The sequence below is a fragment of the Rattus norvegicus genome, chromosome 1 (assembly GCF_036323735.1).
Source record: "Rattus norvegicus strain BN/NHsdMcwi chromosome 1, GRCr8, whole genome shotgun sequence".
In the NCBI taxonomy this organism is placed as follows: Eukaryota; Metazoa; Chordata; class Mammalia; order Rodentia; family Muridae; genus Rattus; species Rattus norvegicus.
The window spans coordinates 44,286,148-44,307,569 of NC_086019.1; the positions used below are offsets into that span (position 1 = coordinate 44,286,148).

Below are 21,422 nucleotides of genomic sequence, written 5' to 3' on the forward strand. Positions count from 1 at the left end.
ATGGATATGGTTACCTAAAGGTTGAGAATATGGGAAATGGATATGGTTACCTAAAGGTTGAGAGTATGGGAAATGGATATGGTTACCTACAGGTTGAGAGTATGGGAAATGGATATGGTTACCTACAGGTTGAGAATACGGGAAATGGATATGGTTACCTACAGGTTGAGAGTATGGGAAATGGATATGGTTACCTACAGGTTGAGAGTATGGGAAATGGATATGGTTACCTACAGGTTGAGAGTATGGGAAATGGATATGGTTACCTAAAGGTTGAGAATATGGGAAATGGATATGGTTACCTACAGGTTGAGAATATGGGAAATGGATATGGTTACCTACAGGTTGAGAATATGGGAAATGGATATGGTTACCTACAGGTTGAGAGTATGGGAAATGGATATGGTTACCTAAAGGTTGAGAATATGGGAAATGGATATGGTTACCTAAAGGTTGAGAGTATGGGAAATGGATATGGTTACCTACAGGTTGAGAATATGGGAAATGGATATGGTTACCTACAGGTTGAGAATATGGGAAGTGGATATGGTTACCTAAAGGTTGAGAATATGGGAAATGGATATGGTTACCTAAAGGTTGAGAGTATGGGAAATGGATATGGTTACCTACAGGTTGAGAATATGGGAAATGGATATGGTTACCTACAGGTTGAGAATACGGGAAATGGATATGGTTACCTAAAGGTTGAGAGTATGGGAAATGGATATGGTTACCTAAAGGTTGAGAGTATGGGAAATGGATATGGTTACCTACAGGTTGAGAATATGGGAAATGGATATGGTTACCTACAGGTTGAGAATACGGGAAATGGATATGGTTACCTAAAGGTTGAGAGTATGGGAAATGGATATGGTTACCTAAAGGTTGAGAGTATGGGAAATGGATATGGTTACCTACAGGTTGAGAATATGGGAAATGGATATGGAAGAGTGTGGTAGGAGGTGCAGAGAGAACATAAAGTTCTCTCGGGGAAGCTTTTACTCTAAGAGCCATGATGATGGCTAACCTCTCCCAATAAGCAAGGAACTAAAGGCAACGTGTGTGTGTGTGTGTGTGTGTGTGTGTGTGTGTGTGTGTGTGTGTATCTGTGTGTGTGTGTGTATTTTGCAGAAACAATAACAAATGAGTGTGAGCCTTTTGTATATAGAAATTTAAATATATTTCAGCAGATAGGTAAGAATAAAACTACCTAGGCCACAAGGAAAATATTTTTTGATAGATTCCAACAGTAATGCTAAACACAGGAAGATGTCTGCAGAGAATCCTCTCTCTAGTTGTTCAATATAGGTCCCACTGGCGCATGGGTCAGCAATTCTGAAACTAGTTTACATTTAAATTAGAGTCAAAAGAAGAGAATATGTTGCTCATGAAATCTGGGTTTCTCACTATCAGATAAAGCTGAAACAAATGAGCTTAAAAGGCCAGAGGAAATAGTTTGGTGCTGGCTTGGAATGAGAAATATCAGTGCAAATTAGTATTTTATATACACGCAGACAAACAGGCACTCAAAGACACACACACACATATGTAGGAGAAGCTCTCTCTTTCCCTTTCTTCTCTCTCTCTCTTTGTGGTGTGTGTGTGTGTGTGTGTGTGTGTGTGTGTGTGTGTGTGTGTGTGTGTAGTGGGGGAGGGAGGAAGGAAGGGAGAAGTTTAGATAAGTGTACATCCATGGATTAGGAAAAAAACACGTACTCTGTATCTGTTTTCTAAAAAGCCTTGCTAAAATAGCATCCAGAAGCCACACATATATCCAACACACAGATCTGGCTCATAGATATCATTCACAAACAAAACCAAGAAGATCTCATTAGAGAAGGGATCAATTTCAGATCAATAGAAAGGAAAATATGAGAAACCAGAACATATGTTGCTATATGATGCAATAGAGATGAGGCCAGGTCTATAGAATGCAGACACCAGCTGAAGAATTCTCAACAGCTAAAACTAGAGTAACAAAACAACACAGCACACAAAGCATAATCATCAACTATGACCAGAAAATAAAACAAACATGCAGAGTAAATGCCAAAAGAAATTAGTAGTGAATAAGGAGCCCATTTATTTTTAGAATACTTTATATATATGTATATATAAACATATATATATATAAACATATATATAAACACACACACACACACATACACACACACACACACAATACACTGTGGTACAGCCAAAAGGTGGATGCTCACATCAAGCTCTTGGATGCACCAGCTTCTGAAACCACAAGAACATGATACTGTCGTCTTTATAAGTCATCCAGTATTAAGTATTTTGTGATAGCCACAGAAAAAAGACTAAGAGACTAACTTATCAAGTGATGGATGTCCACACCATAAGAATTAAAACAGAAGCCTAGATCCATCCACGAAATGTACATAGAATGCAACATTGCTTCCCAGAATTCTTGCCAGCAATGTGGAGCTACAATCTCATCAGAAGAAACAACACATAGAGCTACAATATAATCAGAAGAACACAACACATAAACTCAAACTGAGAGTTCCTAAAAATGACTAACTAGTAGTCTTTAAAGTGTCAAAGGTCATGAAAGACTAGAGAGCATGGAGACTTGCTGTAGAGTGAGAGACAATGAGATGCATAGAATGGTGTTGGATTGAATCCTGGGACAATGGTACATAGACCATGGTCTATATTTTCATAAATGATGTTGCACTAAATTTTCTTATTTTGATAATAGTTCCATCATTGCTTATGTTCTTTATGCTTGTTTTTGTGTTTGTGAGACAGGGTTTCTCTGTGTAGCCCTGCATCCTGGAACTGACTCTGTAAACAAGGCTGGCCGTGAACTCAGAGAACTGCCTGCCTCTGCCTCCTGAGTGTTGGGATTAAAGGCATGTGCCACCACTCCTAGGCTCATCTCATACGTTCTTAACCTAGAGGGAGCTGAGTGAAGTGAGCAACATTTTGGCAACATTTCTGTAAATCTAAATTATTTTACACCACTGCTGCATGCCTATGTAGTACAGACAACATACAGTTTTGGCCCCCACGAACAACAGTGAAAGTCAGAAGACCCAAGCTTTCTCTCCAGCATTTCCACTTTGTTTCTTACCTTCCTTCCTTCAAGGAACTTGAGCGCGGTACCGATGTTAGCCACAGCATGAATTCGTTTCCCCCGGTGTCCTTGTTCACAAGGCTGGGGAAAGAAATTTATAGCAGTAAGGATAAGTATGACCATTAAAAGGCTTCATATTCCACTCAGATGTGTTATCATATATATTGAAGAGACTCGAAGAGTAGTCACCATGACTCCACCCCAGAGACGTAAGCAGATGTATAAAGGCAAGCCATCCCTGCACTTCTTGGGAGACATACGATTCTCAATGGAAGTTCAAGCCCAGTAGATTATTTTCCTGCAATGTGTTTTCCTGACTCATTTTCAAGACTTTAAAGTCCAGCAGATTCTCATGCTGTCTATAGAGACAGTCACTCTTTCATGGCAAGACATACTTATACGAAAAGTACTTTTGGTCACTCATACCCTTTTCTTCAGCTTTGAAGACATGCAAGGATATTGACCATTACTACTGACCTTTCTGGATTTGAATGACCAAAAGTTTGGAACAAATGAACCAAGAGTAAAACTTAGATTGGGAGAATGGTTTTTTTTTCCTTCTTGTTTCTTCCCTTTTCCTTTCTTCCTTCCCTTTCTTTTTGCATGCATCTGTTCAGCGATATGTTGACAAGATGAAAAACATTGTGTGCATTGTCTTGATAGACATTTAGCATGAAAACCCAACGGAGTTTCAATGACACAGATGATTTTGTTTAGGGACAATGAGCATTAGTGAGAGGAGGCCAATTTTTCTCAAGGTTCTCATCTGGGAAACCGGCCCTCTTCTGTGTAAACCTAGAGCTCTACATAGCATATCAGAAATTTCAAAAGCAAGCTTTATGTTTCTACTGGGTGATAATTTTAGATTGTGATTTTTAAAAGATATTTAGTAGGAGATATTTTATATGACTGTTACTGCTCTTTGCTAGGAATTTATATCACTGTATGACTGTCTCATTATTTCACCATGCATAGAACACTGGTTTAGCTTATATAATTAACTATGTTTTACCATGGTAAAAACACTGCGAGTCCATCACTTGGCATAGTCAAGACTCCTAAGTACCAACATCATGTTCTTTCATCCCACCCAGATGCATTCTTATTTCCTGTCTTCCTACAGCCTTGGCAAACATTTAAATCCAGCCCAACACTTGCCTTTCTAGATGAATTCATTTGTATGCAGTTTAAAAGCACCTATTTTAAGACAGGCACAACAGTTCACATCTGTCATCCTAGCTCAAAATTGGTTAATACAGGAGGCTTACCATGAACTCAAAGCCAGCTTGGGTTAAAGACTGAGACCATATCTCAAGAAAAGGAATCACACTAAATTTTGTTGAGCTGTTGCCTTCATTTAAATAACTTCTCTGTACTCATCCCTTGAGTCTTTCCTACACACCATTTCACTGACAATATTCACTTTCCTGTTTCCTCAAAGGTTCCTCATTCATTGTCAGCCATGTATGCAGGGCTGTGTCTATACTCTCCTGATAGGAGCTTTTTCCCAAGATACTACTTCTCAGCTTTTGTACAACTAGAGTTTCTCTTGAGCTTACTTCCCCTAGAATTGTCCTGTCAAGGGCAAAATGACTTTCAGTGTTTAATGCCACACTTTCCCGGTGGGCTGTACTATGTTCCCCTTTGCAAGCACTGTAAAGATAATTGGCGTCCATCCCCTTCAGCACTTGATGTGACAGATGGCTTTTCCAAATTGTCGATTCAGCTTATGTATTGTATGCACTCCAGTGTTCATTTGAATATCCCGATCAGCACTGGCATAAAGATCTCTTCCTCTGACCTGCCGATGTCTTTTGTCAAATTCTTTTCCACATCTCCTGCCCAAGTTTTCCTTTGGGTCATTGCTATCTTATTGATTAGTAAATGAACTTTATATATCCTTGATACCATCCTGTTCTGAGTCTCTCACATTGTAAACTGTGTCTGTCTTAATTAAGCAGTTTCCTTTGTGGCTTTATTTTCTTTTTATTTTAAAATGCTCTTAATTTAACTTTAATCACATTAAATGAAAAAATTTACATCGAGAACTTTTTGGTCATGTATTATTTTTTTAAACTCTTTTATCTAGAAGAGATATTTACCTATCTTCTCTAAGTATGGCAAGACCTTGTGCCATTAGATCCCAAAAGCAAACTGATATTAATTGTGCATATGTTTAGGCTCTAAAGAATGATTCCATGATATTTTCTTAAGTGTTTCTCCATTCTATTTATTGAAAAAAAAATCCCTGCTTTCTCCCATATCTGACATGGTCATCTAAATTATATCATAAAATTTCACTATGCTCTTTCTATTCTCAACTCTATTAAATTTATCTATATGAATACCCCATATCAGCAGCACATATTCCAAATACATCTACAAATAGGGCATCCATGTCGAATCTGATGTCCAGTCAATCAGTGCCTTCATTCTGCCCTTTTCCTTCAGCTGTGCACTGGCCCAGTGAGGAAGACATAGCGTCTGTGGTATTATGCCTGCTCGGCTCATGTTGGCATCTAATTTTCACTCGATAACCATCCCTAGTGAGTATATCTTCTCAGTACTGGGCTGTAAGCTCTTTGGGAGCATCAGCCACATTTCCCTCACCCGTGTTTCTCCAGAGACATAAGGTAGTGTCATATTCAAGGTGCAGATCTGAGACATGTTAGCTTGTTAGACATGTTAGCATGTTAGCACACGGCAGAATTGAGGACTCTAGTGAACCTAAAGGACTTGGTGGGCAAACCCTTCAAGTGTCCACTGTTCATGTGCATACCAGAGTGGATTATCAGGCTCCCCAAGGCAAAGTACTGAAGAGTCGCCCAAAAAGCTTGCTTCTGGGTCAACAAAAACAGTTTAGAGAAGATTTCTCTACAGTTTGTGGTGTAGCAAGTATTGATCCACACCCCCATCCCCTCCAAACTTGGCCAATGCTCACATTCTGTAAATGTCACACAGCTGCTACTCAATCAAACAGGGAATCTAAGAAGAATAATTTAAAATGTTTAAAATTCCCTTATAAAAAAAATCAAAGCCAAGGGAGCCACCACAGGTTGCTAAATGGGACTAGAATACAGAGACCTTAGGGAGAAAGCTAAGCATTTCCTGAATGCTTATCAGAGCCACAAGCCCGGGCTCTGCTACCCAGATGCTCAGGGCAGTGCTCCCCACAGAGCTACCCACTCCCTGGGGTAATTACGGAGGAACTCCCCGCTGTGCTGAGCCTCCTAAGGACAATGCTTTGTTAACAGTCTTGCTTTGAAAAGGCTCTGCAAGAATAGCCAGGGCCTTCCCTCCTTTGCACAATGCCCTCCACCTCCACGGGATTTTGGATCACAGCACACAGGCAGGTGCAAAACTGAAGACACACATTTATAATCTCTGAGTAACTTCAGATTAGGTGCATGAGACTCTTAAAGGGATTAATACCAATACATAGTGAAAAGGTCAGATCAGAAGTTCTCCTTACATCCTAGTGTTCCTCTCTGCCAACTGAAACTATGAAAATGTTTGTAACCTTCCTGATCCTGTAATTCTAACTACACATGAAATGAGTGGGGCACTTATGTAGAAGAATGTTCTATTAAAAGTATACTACTTTTTTTCCAGAATAATTTAATTGCCCATGAAAAAAAATCTCATAGAGGATTGGTGAAATACAATGGCAGGGTTATATTTGACACGTTAGAAAGACAAGTGTACTCTTAAACACTCATGTGAAGGCTCCTTCAATCCTCAGGTAAATTTAGCTGATTTATATGACTACATGACTGTTCACATGTGATCTGTTGGATCCCGCAACACAGCATAGACAGGCATTTGGGTGTGTGGTTGATGGAGGAGGCATTCCCAGGTAGCTAAGGGGGAAGAATGTGTGGGGAATAAGATTGCAAAGAAAGAAAGTTAACCAAAGATGTGCTACTGGAACTTTCTGCTGAGGGCAACTGAAGCTAGGTCCATGGTGTGATGGTTTGCATATGCTTGGCCCAGGGAGTGGCACTATTAGAAGGCGTGGCCTTGTTGGAGGAAGTGTGTCACTGTGTGTGTGTGTGGGGGGGGGTTTAGAGACCCTCCTCCTAGCTGCCTGGGGATGCTCAGTCTGTTCCTGGCTTCTTCAGGTGAAAATGTAGAACTCAGCTCCTCCTGCACCATGCCTGCCTGGATGCTGCCATGTTCCTGCCCTGATGATAATGGACTGAACCTCTGAACCTGTAAGCCAGCCCCAATTAAATGTTGTCCTTTATAAAACTTACATCGGTCATGTTGTCTGTTCACAGCAATAAGACCCTAACTAAGACATACGGGGACTGTACCAGCACTCTTCTAAGACACTCCTCCCTCCCCTGTACATGTATCAGAAATGCACTTCCTAAAACTTCAAAAATAAGCACCAATTCCCAGACTCCTATAGTCACTCCATAAAAATCCTGATTTTTGTGGTTAGATTTTTGTTTGTTTGTTTGTGACCTGAATTCTTTCAGATTTGAGACTGACAGACCACCTATAGAGCTCTGGTCAAGCCTGAGGCAGCCATCCAGAGCAGTGTTGTCTCAGTGTGCATTGTGATAGCTCCCATCATCAAAAGCAAAAGCAAAAGGTGAGCGGAGGTGATGAAAACATGTTCCTAAGTATCTGCTGCCCGATCTGTAAGACCAGAACGATTTGCACAGAATTATCACTAGCTTGTGTTTTCCAACAAACTTTTATCACTTACTATGTTCAGAAAAAAATTAATAAAAACTCAATAATCTCTGTAAGCTGAGGGAGCCCTAGCCCTTGGGTATCTGGAAGGAACATAACACCATTTGTTCTACATGCATTCTAGATGAAACAGAACCCAAGGTTAGGTCTCTACTCCCAACTCTGCTTGATTGTATTGGTTGTCCCATTTTTGTTTTTCTAGAATGAACTCTGGAGCCCCCACAAGCAGAGCCCTTCATCTAGATTTTACACTAACCTAAGGACAGAAGGCTTTAGGGGAGATTTAGAGTCTCTCTTTCTGGAAGAGCTTGGAGTGGGCTGAATGTCGAGGTTATGGCTCCTGCCTTCAGAGTTCAAATATGGAGCTTGGAGTTTAACTGATACAAAGGATGACCTTCATCTGAAGTGTGGCAGATTCTCACGAGCTTTGCTGTTCTCTGCGTCATCAGTGTGAGCAGTTGTCAACTTTTGGGGCGGAGCTAAACCAACACATTTATCTACCAGAAAGATAGCATTCGCAGAGTGTGTCACCTCAGCTACTCCTAGACTCTGAGCCTGAGCATCACTTGGGCATGAGTTGTCACATGGTCATTCTGATGAGTTGTCACATGGTCACTCTGATCAATGCACAGAGGCTTCACTGTGCCATCCTCTACCTCCAAGAAGTTACATTTACTGACATTTATTTTTCTCTCACAAGTTCACAGTTTTATCAAAATGATCACAGTAAAAGAAAGGGAAGCTCTGTCAATCCCAGACTTCATGTCTCTTGAACTCTGTTTCGCAATTATAACAAGTATTTATTTATAAATACTTTATGTCCACTCACTCTTCTACTTTGATATGGAACAGAAATACTCTAAAATTGAAAAACTACATACTTTATACATATTTTAGTTTCAATGATGTAATGAAAATATATTTCACTGCTCTCTGGGAATGCTGTTTGCACTCTGGTGGTTCTATGGGAGGTAACAATGTCTCTCTCTGAGCGTTCTGTTGTTGTTCCAAGGGATGCTTGATAGAGGATGTCAGAAAGAACATGGCAAGTGCCAACTGCTTTCAAACTTAATATCCAGCAGACAGCTATACAAATATACAGACAGAAACCAACGGTTCCTTCAAATAGGAAACAAACACAGTTATGGTTCATTTCTGTCAATTTGACACTAAGCTGGAGTCATCTGACAACAGGGAGCCTCAACTGAGAAAATGCCTCCACCACATCAGCCTGTGGGCAGGTCTGTAGGACATTTTCTTGATTAATGATTGGCATGAAAGGTCCCAGATCACTGTAGGTGATGTCAACCCTGGGCAAGTGATCCTGGATTGTATAACAAAGCAGGTTGAACAAGCTGTAGAAAACAAGCCAATAAGCAACATTCTCCCATGTCCTCTGCTTCGCTTCCTGCCTCTAGGTTCCTGCCCTAAGTTCTTGCCCTGACTTCCCTTCAGTGATGGACTATTACCTTAGAGTTTGAAGATCAAATTAACTCTTTCCTCCCCTAAGTGGTTTTGACCAGAGTTTTATCACCACAATAGAAAGCAGAGGATGAAAAACACTTAAAGTGAAGTCATTGTTAATTTGTACGTTATAATTCAGGTGATTGTACTAGAAATCTTAGGACCATGTTTTTCACCATGCCAGGGTACTGATTACTTTGTCCCTCTTACATAATGCCACTTGTGTCATAGTGCTTTTCATGGGAACAAGAAGGCTAATGTACTCTACTCTTCATTTCTTAAAGGAAGAGATAGGCCAATTATAGATTATTGATAATGACTAAGGAAGAAGTTTCTCTCCTTATGACAATTTGGTCATTCCAGATGGACACTATTGAGTAGGTTTTAGGGTCAGGAGAGACCCTTACCAGTTTCTGCCCAGACAGGACCTCCAGTAGAGCAAGCAGCTTGATGCCATCTTTCATGTCTTCAAAAAGGTCATCCACCACCATGGGAGGCTTCCGCTGCAAGACAAAAAGCCACTCACTGGGTGGAAATTTGTATATAGCACATCATCCATCCATCCATCCATCCATCCATCCATCCATCCATCCATCATCCATTCATTTCTTATTTGTTATGAGTTGAACCAATGCCATTTTTATGTTAGACATATGCTTTACTACTAAGCTATACTCCAGACCCCTTGATTATATTTTTAGGCAACTATCAGTTACATGGCGAAAGTTTCTAGAAAATTAGAGCAGTTTAAATCAGTGTAAAAATCTCATTATATCCTATCACTGAACGCTCTAGCTGGTGCCTACCTAGAGCCTTCAACACTACTGACTAGTGTTCGGGGTACTGGAAAGTAATCTACATACTGCAAGAGAAGAGAGATAAACACCAAACCAACTACAAACCCTGAGATCTACGATGGTGGCCTGCATGCCAGGTATACTGGTACAGTAGTGGCAGAATTGTTGTAGGAGTAACCAACTACTACCTGATAAGAATTAAAGCTTACTCTATGAGATGGAACCAATGCCTGAGAGTGACCAGGTGTCCAAGAACCTGAAACAAGGTAGGACCTATGGGGAAGACAAAATACTACTGTTTCATTAAAAGGACATAGAAATAAAACGTATCCTAGTGGAATTCTGCTATACTCATAGATCAGGGTCTTGCTTTGCCATCATCAGAGAAATGTTTTTCTTGCAGTAGATGAGATCAATACAGAGACCCACAACTGGACAGTGTGCAGAGTGTAAGAGACCTTGGAACACTTATCCATAAATGGGATGTTTCTGTCATATCCCTCCCCTCAGGACTCAGGAACTCTGCAGCAAAGGAGAGTCAGTGGGACTGGAAGAAACCAAGGAAACAAGACCTTTGAGACACAGCAGGACCAATGCACATAGGCACTCACAGTGTCTTTGGCAGCACCCAAGGGCATGCACAGCTCTGGGAGTGACAGGGTCCCAGTGCTAAGGGGAAGTAGACACAAGTCCCCAGCCATAACCCAGAAGTTAACTACAACTGATTACTACTCACATGGGAAAAATGAGTTTTCTCCAATGGAGTCTTACTGGGGTTGGCCAACACAGAGCAAACTTACTGGTGTTTGTGGAGATTCGAGTCTCCCACATTGCTTTATCTGGGCTTTCCTTCCTGCCTTTTACAAATCTTATGCTTATTTACTATTGCTTGCAATTTTATTTGTATGTGCTTTCTGTGTGTGGAAATGTGTGTGTGTCTTTGTGTCTGGATGTGTTTCTTATGATTTTTCTGTAGATTTTTCCTGTTTATTTTGTCCTATTATGATTTATTTCTTGATTTTTTGTTGTTTCCTTCCTTTCTTTCTTTCCTTCTTCCTTTCTTTCTTTCTTCTTCTTCTATTATTATTATTGTTATTATTATTATGTCTGTTTATATTCTAATGAAAAAGGAAGAAAAGGTGTGGATTTGAGTGGGTGGGGGAAATGTGGAGAATCTAGAAGGAGTTGGCAAAGGGAAAATCATAATCAGAGTATTTTGTATGAAAAAAATCTATTCCCCATAAGGTAAAAATAGCAAAACTTCATTATATTTAATGTTCAGGCTCTGACTTGTATACAAACTCCTTTCTAGAAAGAGAGTTTGTAACAAACGGTGAGATAGTGTCAGATAAGAGAGGAAATTTCAAACTAACAAAGATTGAAGCAGCTTCTGACAAAACATCCCAGCTTTCTCCTGACAGAAGGGAGCCATTTATTTCACCATGAACAAAGCATCTTATGGCATCCAAGGAGCTTCCGAGTCTGAGAATCTTTCTCCAAGGTTATAGGAACACTCAGGATACTCCCATAGTAGGCAGGTTGTGCTGTGATTCAGCCTAGTACCCCCCCACACACACCTCCTTTCAGAGCAGCCTGACTCAGGAGCCCTAAGCCCAACTGTGCACACCATCAGCTGAGCCCTCACTACTTCTGTAGGCAAAGAAAGAAAAGGCCAGTTCAAGTCTTTAATGGCATCATGAACATTAATGAGTTTATTGAAATGCTAACTAGGTTGGAGTTCATCAGAGGCCTTGGGAGAGCCAGCAATAGATGAAGACTTAATGATCCATGGAGAGGTCTGTAGAAAATGAGGGACATGTTCACCATGAGTCCCCAAAATAAAACTCTGGCCCTTGATCAGAGTTCAAGCTCCACGGTTTTTGGACTCCTATTGAACAGTGTTAATGGCCCAGTGCTTCCCTTTTAACTGTTTTTCTTTTAAAACTATGTTCCATAGAGAGTACCGAGACGCACAGTGTTCTTCTGAGGTCTACTTTCTTCTCTGCCTACTGACAGGAAGCATTTATATTTCTCTCACTGACTGCATGAATTATGGAGGCTGAATGTTATAGTTCTAATTTTAAAGATATTTCTCTTTCTTTATGAAGTGAACAGCTGAACACATTTTTATCCCCTGCTGTGAAATGCATGTTCAGAAATAACAGCACTTACATTTTCAGTCACTCCTTGGAGGATCCTACCATTCGTGCAGTCTCTTAATTATATAGCAAAAATTAATATTGACTTTATATCCCAAGCAGATACATAAAATTAGTTAGAATAAAAAAGCTATCATAATAAAACCCAACACGTTATGAAGCAAATCAACACTGTCATTGTTATCAAGTGAATGCAGGCATTATTCAAAGTACCAACTTGTATCTCACTAACCTAAATGAAAAAAATAGTAAGGAAAAAGTTAAAAATTTATGATAACTTTAGCAAGAAAATCAAAATGAGGTTTTACCTGGATACATAAGGAAAACTGGAAAGTCCCACAAACTAGGAAACATTACAAGAACTTCAGCATCAAATATATGATACTGCATGGATGAAAATAGGCATGGGTGGTATGTGCATGGATGACAACATGCATGGATGATAGCATGTACGAGCAATAGCAGATGATGACATGTGAGGGTGACAACATGCATATACATAAATGATTATATACATGGGTGATAATATACATAAATGATTATATACATGGGTGGTAACATGTATGGGTGCTTACATACATGTATGATAGTATGCATGGGTGATAACATGCATGGCTGATATTATGTGTAGATGATAGTATCCGTGGCTGACAACATGTGTGGGTGATATCATGTGTAGATTATAGCATGCATGAACACATACTCTGTCACTAAACACACACATCTCTCTGCTTCTTTGGAACACAGTGCTCCATGCTGCATCTGAAACTGGCGTTTGGAATAATTGACAGTGACTGCTGGACAGGTCTTCAGACCACTGGCCCGGCTGACACCATTCTGCCTTTGACCGGTTCCTCTAAGACTGGTCAGCCAGATTGATAAACTCCCTCCCTCCTCTCCTTCTCCACTTCTTTCTTCTCTTCTTGCCCTCCCTCCTCTTGCTTCTTTCCATTTCATTTCCCTCTCTTGCCTTCTCCTGGTCTCCCTTTCTCTCTCTTCTCTCCTTTCCTTCCTAGCTGCAGTCAAACTCAACTCGGCATCTTGCGCTTCACAAAATTGTGTGAAGAGATATGACTCTTGCACCCTTCCTTCTAGGAGGGGGATCCCTCAAGTACTATCAAGAACATGACAGACACTGCATGTGTGTTTCTGGCTGCCTACTTGGATGACTCAGTGAATGAAGGGAAGTGTTGTGTGAAACTAATCAAATCTATCTGTTTATCAAAATTACCCAAGAATTAAAGAAGAAATACCATTTAGTAGCAAGTATTATTTCTACACAGCACATGATAACTTTAATGACCACAGCACATTCATTTTTTAGGACACAGTTGGATGTGAAATCCTGCAGCTGAAGCACTTCTGCAGTTACATGTACAGATATGGCAAACAGTATGATTTCTTTGGCCAGACTTGGTTCCTAGGGCTGTAGGCCAAAAGGCAGACAGCAATGAAGATTGGAGCCTGGCTTAGCACAAAGACAAGACTGTGGTTTTGCTCCCACTGCATTTCAAGAACTGGATAGAATGCGTCAAGCACTTTTCATGTCCATAATTATGTTAAGCTGTCTCTGTTGTAGAATATTTAAGAATCTTACTCATTGGAGTCTCCTTTGGTCTTAGCAATCCATATTTAGTGGAAACAGAACATTTTGCCTAGTTGGAGGTGTTGAAAATGGACGTCTTCATTGCACCAAAAATGAGGTACTTTTGCGCCATTCCGTCTAGAAGCTTTCTCAAATAAAGTCTTTGTCCTATGATGTAGCCCTAAAAGGAACATCTGCCCTCTAACATTTCTAGAAACTTAGAGAACATGCTGAGCTCTCTGTGTCTGAGGAGTGGGCACGCACGAAGAGGGTGAGCCAGGGCGTGGTTCTCTCCTTCTACCTGTCTGCCATTGTTTAGCCACAGTAGCCTGAGACACTTTGTAACAAAGACCACTGCCTTTTCCTTTGGACTGCAAGGAGATCAAATGTCTCCCTCCTTTTAAACAGATTTGTTTCTATCAATCAAGTGTATGTGTCAGGTGTATATGCTAGTGTGAATGTGGGAATGTGTGATGAGTTTTTGTATGTTGCTCTGTGTGTGTGTGTGTGTGTGTGTGTGTGTGTGTGTGTGTGTGAATAATTTGAATTTCTTCTAGTTTGTAGGCACCAGTATATATCAACGTTGTAACTACCTTTTGCTTTGGAATGTTTTTCATGATAGTATGACCATATTTGTTATATCATATTAATTTTATGTCCTGAAAAGAAATTCCTTTATGAGGGCAAAGGAATAAGAGAAGAATTTAAAGAAAAACATACCAGAAACAACCATTTGCACAAAAATGTAAAGAACTCTCACATTCTAAAATTATATGTAAAATGAAAAATGTTGATACACAAAGAAAATATTACAGGGTGGCCAGACATAGAGTGTGTTTATGATACCCAGTGCTTAGCATCTACAACTTAGATGCTTATAAATTTAAACCTGCTAGAACCTTCGATGAGGAAGAGAACGGAGTATAACAGAGATGGAAGAATAAATAAAATGTCGTTGGACACCCATATATGCTCAGAACTCTGGTATAAACTCTACGTCTATCTTTCTTTTGTATTTACAAACAAGGGGTCTGAACCAGCAAGACCAAGTCCCTGGCTGAGATTCATACGCTGGGTAACTGAGCCCAGAGCCCAGATTGGTTGTCACAGGAACCACCTTGTTAGGCATCAAGCTTAGAAGAAAGGGGAAGATGTTAGCATTTCCTTTTCAGGGTATGTGAGCCTATAGATGTGACTTACTTAATATCACTATGAAAAATACTGACCGATGAGCATGACCACCAGCTTACTCTTCTAGACTTGATGAGTTTATTAAAGAACCCCACTGTTTCATCTGGATTTGAGAAAGACTGAACTATAGTAACAAGAGCAGCGTGTGTTTTTACCATGTTTGCAATGTTGGTTGGCATTGCTGTTCTTCCTGGGGGTTGCAAACCACTTCAGACCCTTCTTCTTCTGTTTTTTTTTTTTAAATCCTGAGCAGGGGTGGGGCAAAGCAAGCCTGAGGAGTGCCAGGTCAACCCCTTCCTGCCCAGGGCTTCCTTCTTAGACAGAGACACCCTGGAACACTTTCAATAACGTCTCCTTTTGGAAAAATCTTCAAAAATCAATTTTGTTCTTGCTAACATATATGTTGGCCTTGAAGCATCATTTTGGATGTAGTGTTTTATATTTGTGACACTTTCCCTTCCCATTAGATGATGAAATTTGAGTGTCTGCTATGAGATGAGATAAGACTATATGTGGTCAGAGGAACCGATTGTGACTTTATACTAGTTCAATTATTAAAACTATAACTTGCTAAAATATTCATAACCTACAAGTCACCACCTTAAGTGTGTAGTTCAGTCATTAACTATTTCCACAGGAGTGTACTATCAATCTCCATCTCTACGTATCCTCATCCTGCAAAACTGAAACTCTAAACCCATTAAGTAACTGCATTTTCCTTTCTTTCTCTCAGCCCCTGACATCCACCTTCAGCTCCTTTACTTGTTTTGACTCTTCTTGGTACCTCTTGTAAGCAGGGTGATGAAATATTTGTCATTTTGTTACTGGCTTATTTCACTTAGCACAGTATCCTCCAAGTTCCTTTACTCTGCAGCAGGTGGTAGAATCCTCTCCCTTCTCTCCCACTGAGTAAGAATCCATTGCTGTACCCACCACATTCCGTAAATCTATTCCTCTGTCAGTGAATGCTGTATTGTTTCAACCTTCTGGTCACAGTTGCAAACTGCTGCCATAAACTAGATGTAATGATATTTCTTGACTCTTTGGCTTTCAATTCTTTTGTTATAAAAACAGCAACAGAATTGCTGCATTATGTGGTAATTGTATTACCAACTTCTTGAGGAAGGAGCCACTCTTGTTTGTTTTTTGTTTGTTTGTTTTGTTTTGGTTTTGTTTTTTTCTGTTTGTTTGTTTTTATAGTGGTTATCAAGTGGAAGGAGAGAAATCTGCTTCAAGTAAGACTCTTGAATGTTATCAATTAATTCATTAATGAAGTTTGTGGTGGTTTGGATGAGGAATATCTTCCACAGGCCCATGCATTTGAGTACTTGGCTTCCTGATGGTGGTGTTGTTTAGGGGAGATTTTAGGGTATGAAGGGTTACTGGAGGACATGCGCCATTGTGGGTGGGCTTTGAGAGTTTGTAACATTAACTCACTTTCAGTTCACTCTACTTCCAGTATGTGCCTGAGGTCTGATCTCTTAGCTTCCTATGTCAAGCATCAACTCCCATGCCTCCCTGCCACCAGGAACCACATGCTAAAATAAACTTTCCTCCTGAAGTTGCTTCTGGTTTTGTCTTATTACATATATATATATATATATATATATATATACATATATATATGTGTGTGTGTGTGTGAGATATATACATATATAATATATATGCATATATATTATATATATATGTATATATATATATCAACTTTCTGATCCTGGTGCCACTTACCATCCTTGATTTTTGGTCAACTAAGGGCTTTGTTCTCCATAAAACAAGAGTTGATCAAATATTTTATTATGCTATGAAATGCCATGGCATGTCACTTTGAGAAGATGAATGCATATCTTATGCTTAGTATTAACAATTATTGGCTATTTAGTGATGTCAGTAAAGCTGGACTAGAGCTGTCTAAGGAGGAGTTCATGCTACCAAGGGCCACCTTCTTTAGGTGGTACACATGCTGTAAACAGAGTCCTAAGCATGACACAAGGTCATGGCCTGGTGTATTCACAGTTCTGCCTTCTGCACAGGGTATTGGAAGGTACTAAGGAAAGGGATGACTCGAGTCTCATTCTGTGTGCTGCTGAGCCCTCTGTGTACAACATGGTCCCTCAGTCCCAGAAACAGACAAGCTACTCGGAGGGAGGGAGTAAACCAAGGAAGTATAGCAGATATAAGTTTCCCATCCCAGAGCCAGCATAGGAGCTCTTGTTTCCTGATGGTTGTCTGCAGGGTGGAACAACATCTAAAACATCAGGAACAAAGAGAACAAGTGGAAAGGGAAGAGATTCACTGGCAGATGTCAGGTGAGTTATCTCTGGAAGGGTCAGTCACTGCACTACAGTTTGACGTAGTACCGAGCCAGTCTTCCAGACTAACCAAGACTGCGATGATCCCCACAGGCAGTACTGACTAAAAGCAACATATTATCTAAACGACCTTCCATTTCATTCTGAAAATAAGATAAATGTTCCAGATAGCTCCACAAACCAAGTGAAGTAATTCAAATATTTTGCATGCGTTTGCTTCTCATTCAGCGTTTTTATGGACGTGCTCCTGCTGTTATTTTCCACCACTCTTCGGCACAAGTGGGAAGCTACTTCCCTTCTATGTCATTTCCTCTTACGGAGAGCATAATCGTTTCCACTTCCTTGATTTTTTTTTTGTATTTTTTTCCATCTTTATTAAATTGGGTATTTCTTATTTACATTTCAAAAGTTATTCCCTTTCCCAGTTTCCATGCCAACATCCCCCTAACCCTTCCCCCTCCCTTTCTATATGGGTGTTCCCCTCTTAATCCTCCCCTGATTGCAATTCAACATCAAACAAAGTTCCCAAAGGCAATATCCCCCTACTGCCCAGCTTCTACTGTGCCAGCGAAAGCTCTTCTAAGTAATGATTCTATTTTGGTACAACAAAATGTTTTCTACCACACAGCACAGAGCCAACACATGCCTTTATTTGTTTCCTCTCTATAGTATTTAGTGTTGTACTTGATACCTCTCTACTGGGCATATCTCATTGCTGAGCCATCCACAAGTTGTACTGGCTTAATTTTTAAAAACTCATCCCAAATCTAGTCACCTACAGTTACCCACATTTCAAACAGAAATTCTGTTTCTCTTTCATTCATGATTTCATTTTCAGGACTTAGACTATCATCTAGGCTGTTAAAAAGCATCCCAAAATATGCATCACTATGTGAACGTGACACCGGTTTAAAGAAGAAACTATGACAAATTTTATCAAAGTATTTACTAATCACCATAAATCTTGTGAGCTCTACATTCTCACTGTTTATGCCCCAACAGCTCTTGAGTTTAAGATGGGTGTCTTTTGTAAGCATTTAATTGCATATTAGAAAATAGCTAATTTCAATTCAACTACCCTAGATTTATGAAGGTATAATTAACAGCTTAAAGGTTAAATATATTTACAGTGATACTTTGATTTGTGCAAACATTACAGAAGTATTAAAAACAGGCTACTTAACATATTCATAACCTCATGTACCTACTACTGTATCTTTAAGTAAACAAGCGAAGAGTGGGGTGGATTTTGGCATTCTCTTGATCCCCTTCCTTTGTCAGCTTCTTGTATTGGTTCATGAATAGGTCCACAGGAGTGTATGCAAGGAAAGGGATGAGAACAATTAATTAACTCAATTAATAAAGTTTGTTTTTAATATACTGTTGCAGTATCTTGGGACCTTTTGAAAGCTTGAAACTTAGAGACTGAAAATTATTGGTTTGAAATATATAATATGAGAACAAAATGCTTAAATGTGTAGACCATTACTTTAATTATCAATTTCTCTCATGGTTATTATTTGCCTTCCTTAGTGTACTGGTCAAATTTTTAATTGGATATTGTGATGGTTTGCATATGCTTGGCGCAGTGAGTGATACTATTAGAAGGTGTGGCCTTGTTGGAGGAAGCGTGTCACTGTTGGGGTGGGCTTGGAGACCCTCCCTTTAGCTGCCTGAGGATGCTCAGTCTGTTCCTGGCTTCCTTCAGATGAAGATGTAGAACTCAGCCCCTCCTGCACCATGCCTGCCTGGATGCTGCCATGTTCCCACCTTGATGATACTGGACTGAACCTCTGAACCTGTAAGCCAGTCCCAATTAAATGTTGTCCTTTCTAAAACTTATGTTGATCATGTTGTCTGTTCACAGCAATAAAACCCTAAGACAGAAAAAAAAAGAAAGAAAGAAAGTAATATGCTGTTGGCACAAAGGTAGCTGGGAAAACTAAAGCAGATATTAAAGTGATTTTCATATAGTGAAAACATCACTGAGCTTAATTAGCATAAATCTATAAATCTTTAACCTGAAAATCCTGATCCCTTCAAAGTAGTAACTGAAATGAACTTGGTATAAAGCCAAAATATGCTCTTATAGATTCCCTCTGCATGACACTGCTGATCCATACAGTGCACTGCAAAACCTTAACTCCCACCACATTAGAATGTTGCTGCTGTATTTGGAAATAGGTTCTTTATGGAGTTCATCAAGTCCAAATGACGCCATTATTGCAGAGCTTAAGTCCAGTGTGAGCAGTATCTTCAGATGGAGAGGAATTGCTGCACAGACCATGGCGAGCAGAGAGGCTTCCAGTGCACCACAGTGTTGCATGTCCTGACATTCACTATCAAAAGTTAGACAGAAAAAGGAAAGGACATTCTTCCCAGAGTCTCAAAGGGCTGCAAAAGCTGGCCTTCTGGATTCAATGTAACATAATACATTTCTCATTTGCTTTGTGAACAAGCATGTGTGTGTTGGGGGTTGTAGAGGTAGGCGGTGGTGTGTGTTTGCTGTGTGTGTGTGTGTGCGTGCATGCACGCGTGCACGTGCGTGCATGTGTGGTCTTAGCTTGCCTGTGTGCATAGGTGCATGCAAGTGTTTGTGCACATGTGTGGAGCCAGAGATTGACACCAGTCTCTTTGCTCACTTTCCATCTCCCTAATGCTTGAGGTAGGTCTCCTTAGCAAACTGAAGCTCACTGAATCAGGAAGACTGGCTAGCCAGTGAGTTCTAGGGATCCACCTGTCTCTGTCATTACAGACACTCAGTGTGACCAGCTTTTAAACATGTTCTGGGTGGGAGTCTGAATTCAGGTCTTCCTATTAGGTGGCATGCACTTCACTGACTGGCCTCACATGTCCCTAGACCCTGTACACATTTGATTGTAGTTATCTGTCCATCCTGCTATTAGGTCCGTATCACTGTATTCATAGTTCTTAGTCTTAGTCAAGGTCTAATACACACCAGATGAATGGGTCACTAGAGAGAGTGCAAGATTAAAGCACAGTACAGTGGTCACTGCTTTTCGAAAACTAAATGTTTGTGCCACAGCCTGACTCTTCCGTGCGGAAGCAGGTGGGAGTGGAGTTCTGGGAGATAATGAAGAGGAGATCATGGAGGTAGGAGCCCTTGGAGGAGATCGATGAGCATCATTAGAACAGGAGGAAGAGGGACCAAAGTTCATTCTCTGCCCAATAAAGACAGAAAGAAAAGCAACCCTATAAGCTAGGAAGATGGCAGTCTTGGAGACCGAGTTCCTTACCTTGACCTTGGGCTTTTAGGGATTCAGTAGTAGTTGTTGGGCAAGCAATTCTGCTTATGGCATTTCCTTACTAGAACTAACCTGACCAACAACATTCATGTTTAGGAGTCATGGGACACACCTCAGCTTTTCAGTCATTTGCTGAATTGCTAAGATTATTAATTAATGTTAAGCTTCAAGTACTTTGCCTGCAAATGAATGGAAATAGCAGTGCTATTTCCATTGCTGTGAGAATGAAGTACAATAAAATATAAATTGGCTGAGGCTCCATTATCAGCAATGTGCGTTCGGTGGGCAGCATTACTACAAATGTGCAATCAGAATTCACAATGCATGCTAACAAGCTGAGTGCAAATCTGGACCCTGGGCTTCAATGCCTTCTCTGTAGAAATCACTATCCACGCAGTGATGACAAAATCCACTCCCTTTAATTAGAAGAATTAGAGAAGAGAGTGGTACACCTATTTTCATCTTATGTATGAAAAGAGAATTACAGTGTTCTCACCTAAAAGAAGAGTCCCTCTCTGGAAAGAACTGATCAGCTTCATGAACCCACTTGCTAGTGTATCTTAAGACTATATTACACGACACTGGCCATTTGTGGTTTCCAATGGTTCAGATAATTGCAGAAGCATAGAGCCCCAAAAAACAAAAACATAAGAAATCCATATTTGTGCATAAAAATAATTTATGCACAATTTATAACTATGCAAAATTCATAAATGGCATAAAAGTATACACAATATTCTTAGGATTTTTCCCCCTCTATTTCATTAAGGTATAAGGGTTGGTAAAATTGTATTTCCAAAAGCCATATTATACCCTTGTATACATGCCATATCATCATAACTCA

General features: G+C 40.0%; 1 protein-coding gene across 30 annotated transcripts in view; it reads right to left on the reverse strand.

Moving 5' to 3' along the window:
- Syne1 (spectrin repeat containing nuclear envelope protein 1) overlaps positions 1 to 21,422 on the reverse strand; it is a 471,163-nt gene that overhangs the window by 368,508 nt on the left and 81,233 nt on the right. For all 30 annotated transcript variants that reach the window (XM_063270573.1, XM_063270583.1, XM_063270581.1 and 27 more), the window contains 2 exons: positions 9,679 to 9,774; positions 3,101 to 3,184 (listed from right to left, as the gene is read on the reverse strand). In XM_063270573.1, coding sequence (XP_063126643.1) covers positions 3,101 to 3,184; positions 9,679 to 9,774 — 180 coding nt within the window. The remainder of the gene's footprint in view (positions 1 to 3,100; positions 3,185 to 9,678; positions 9,775 to 21,422) is intronic.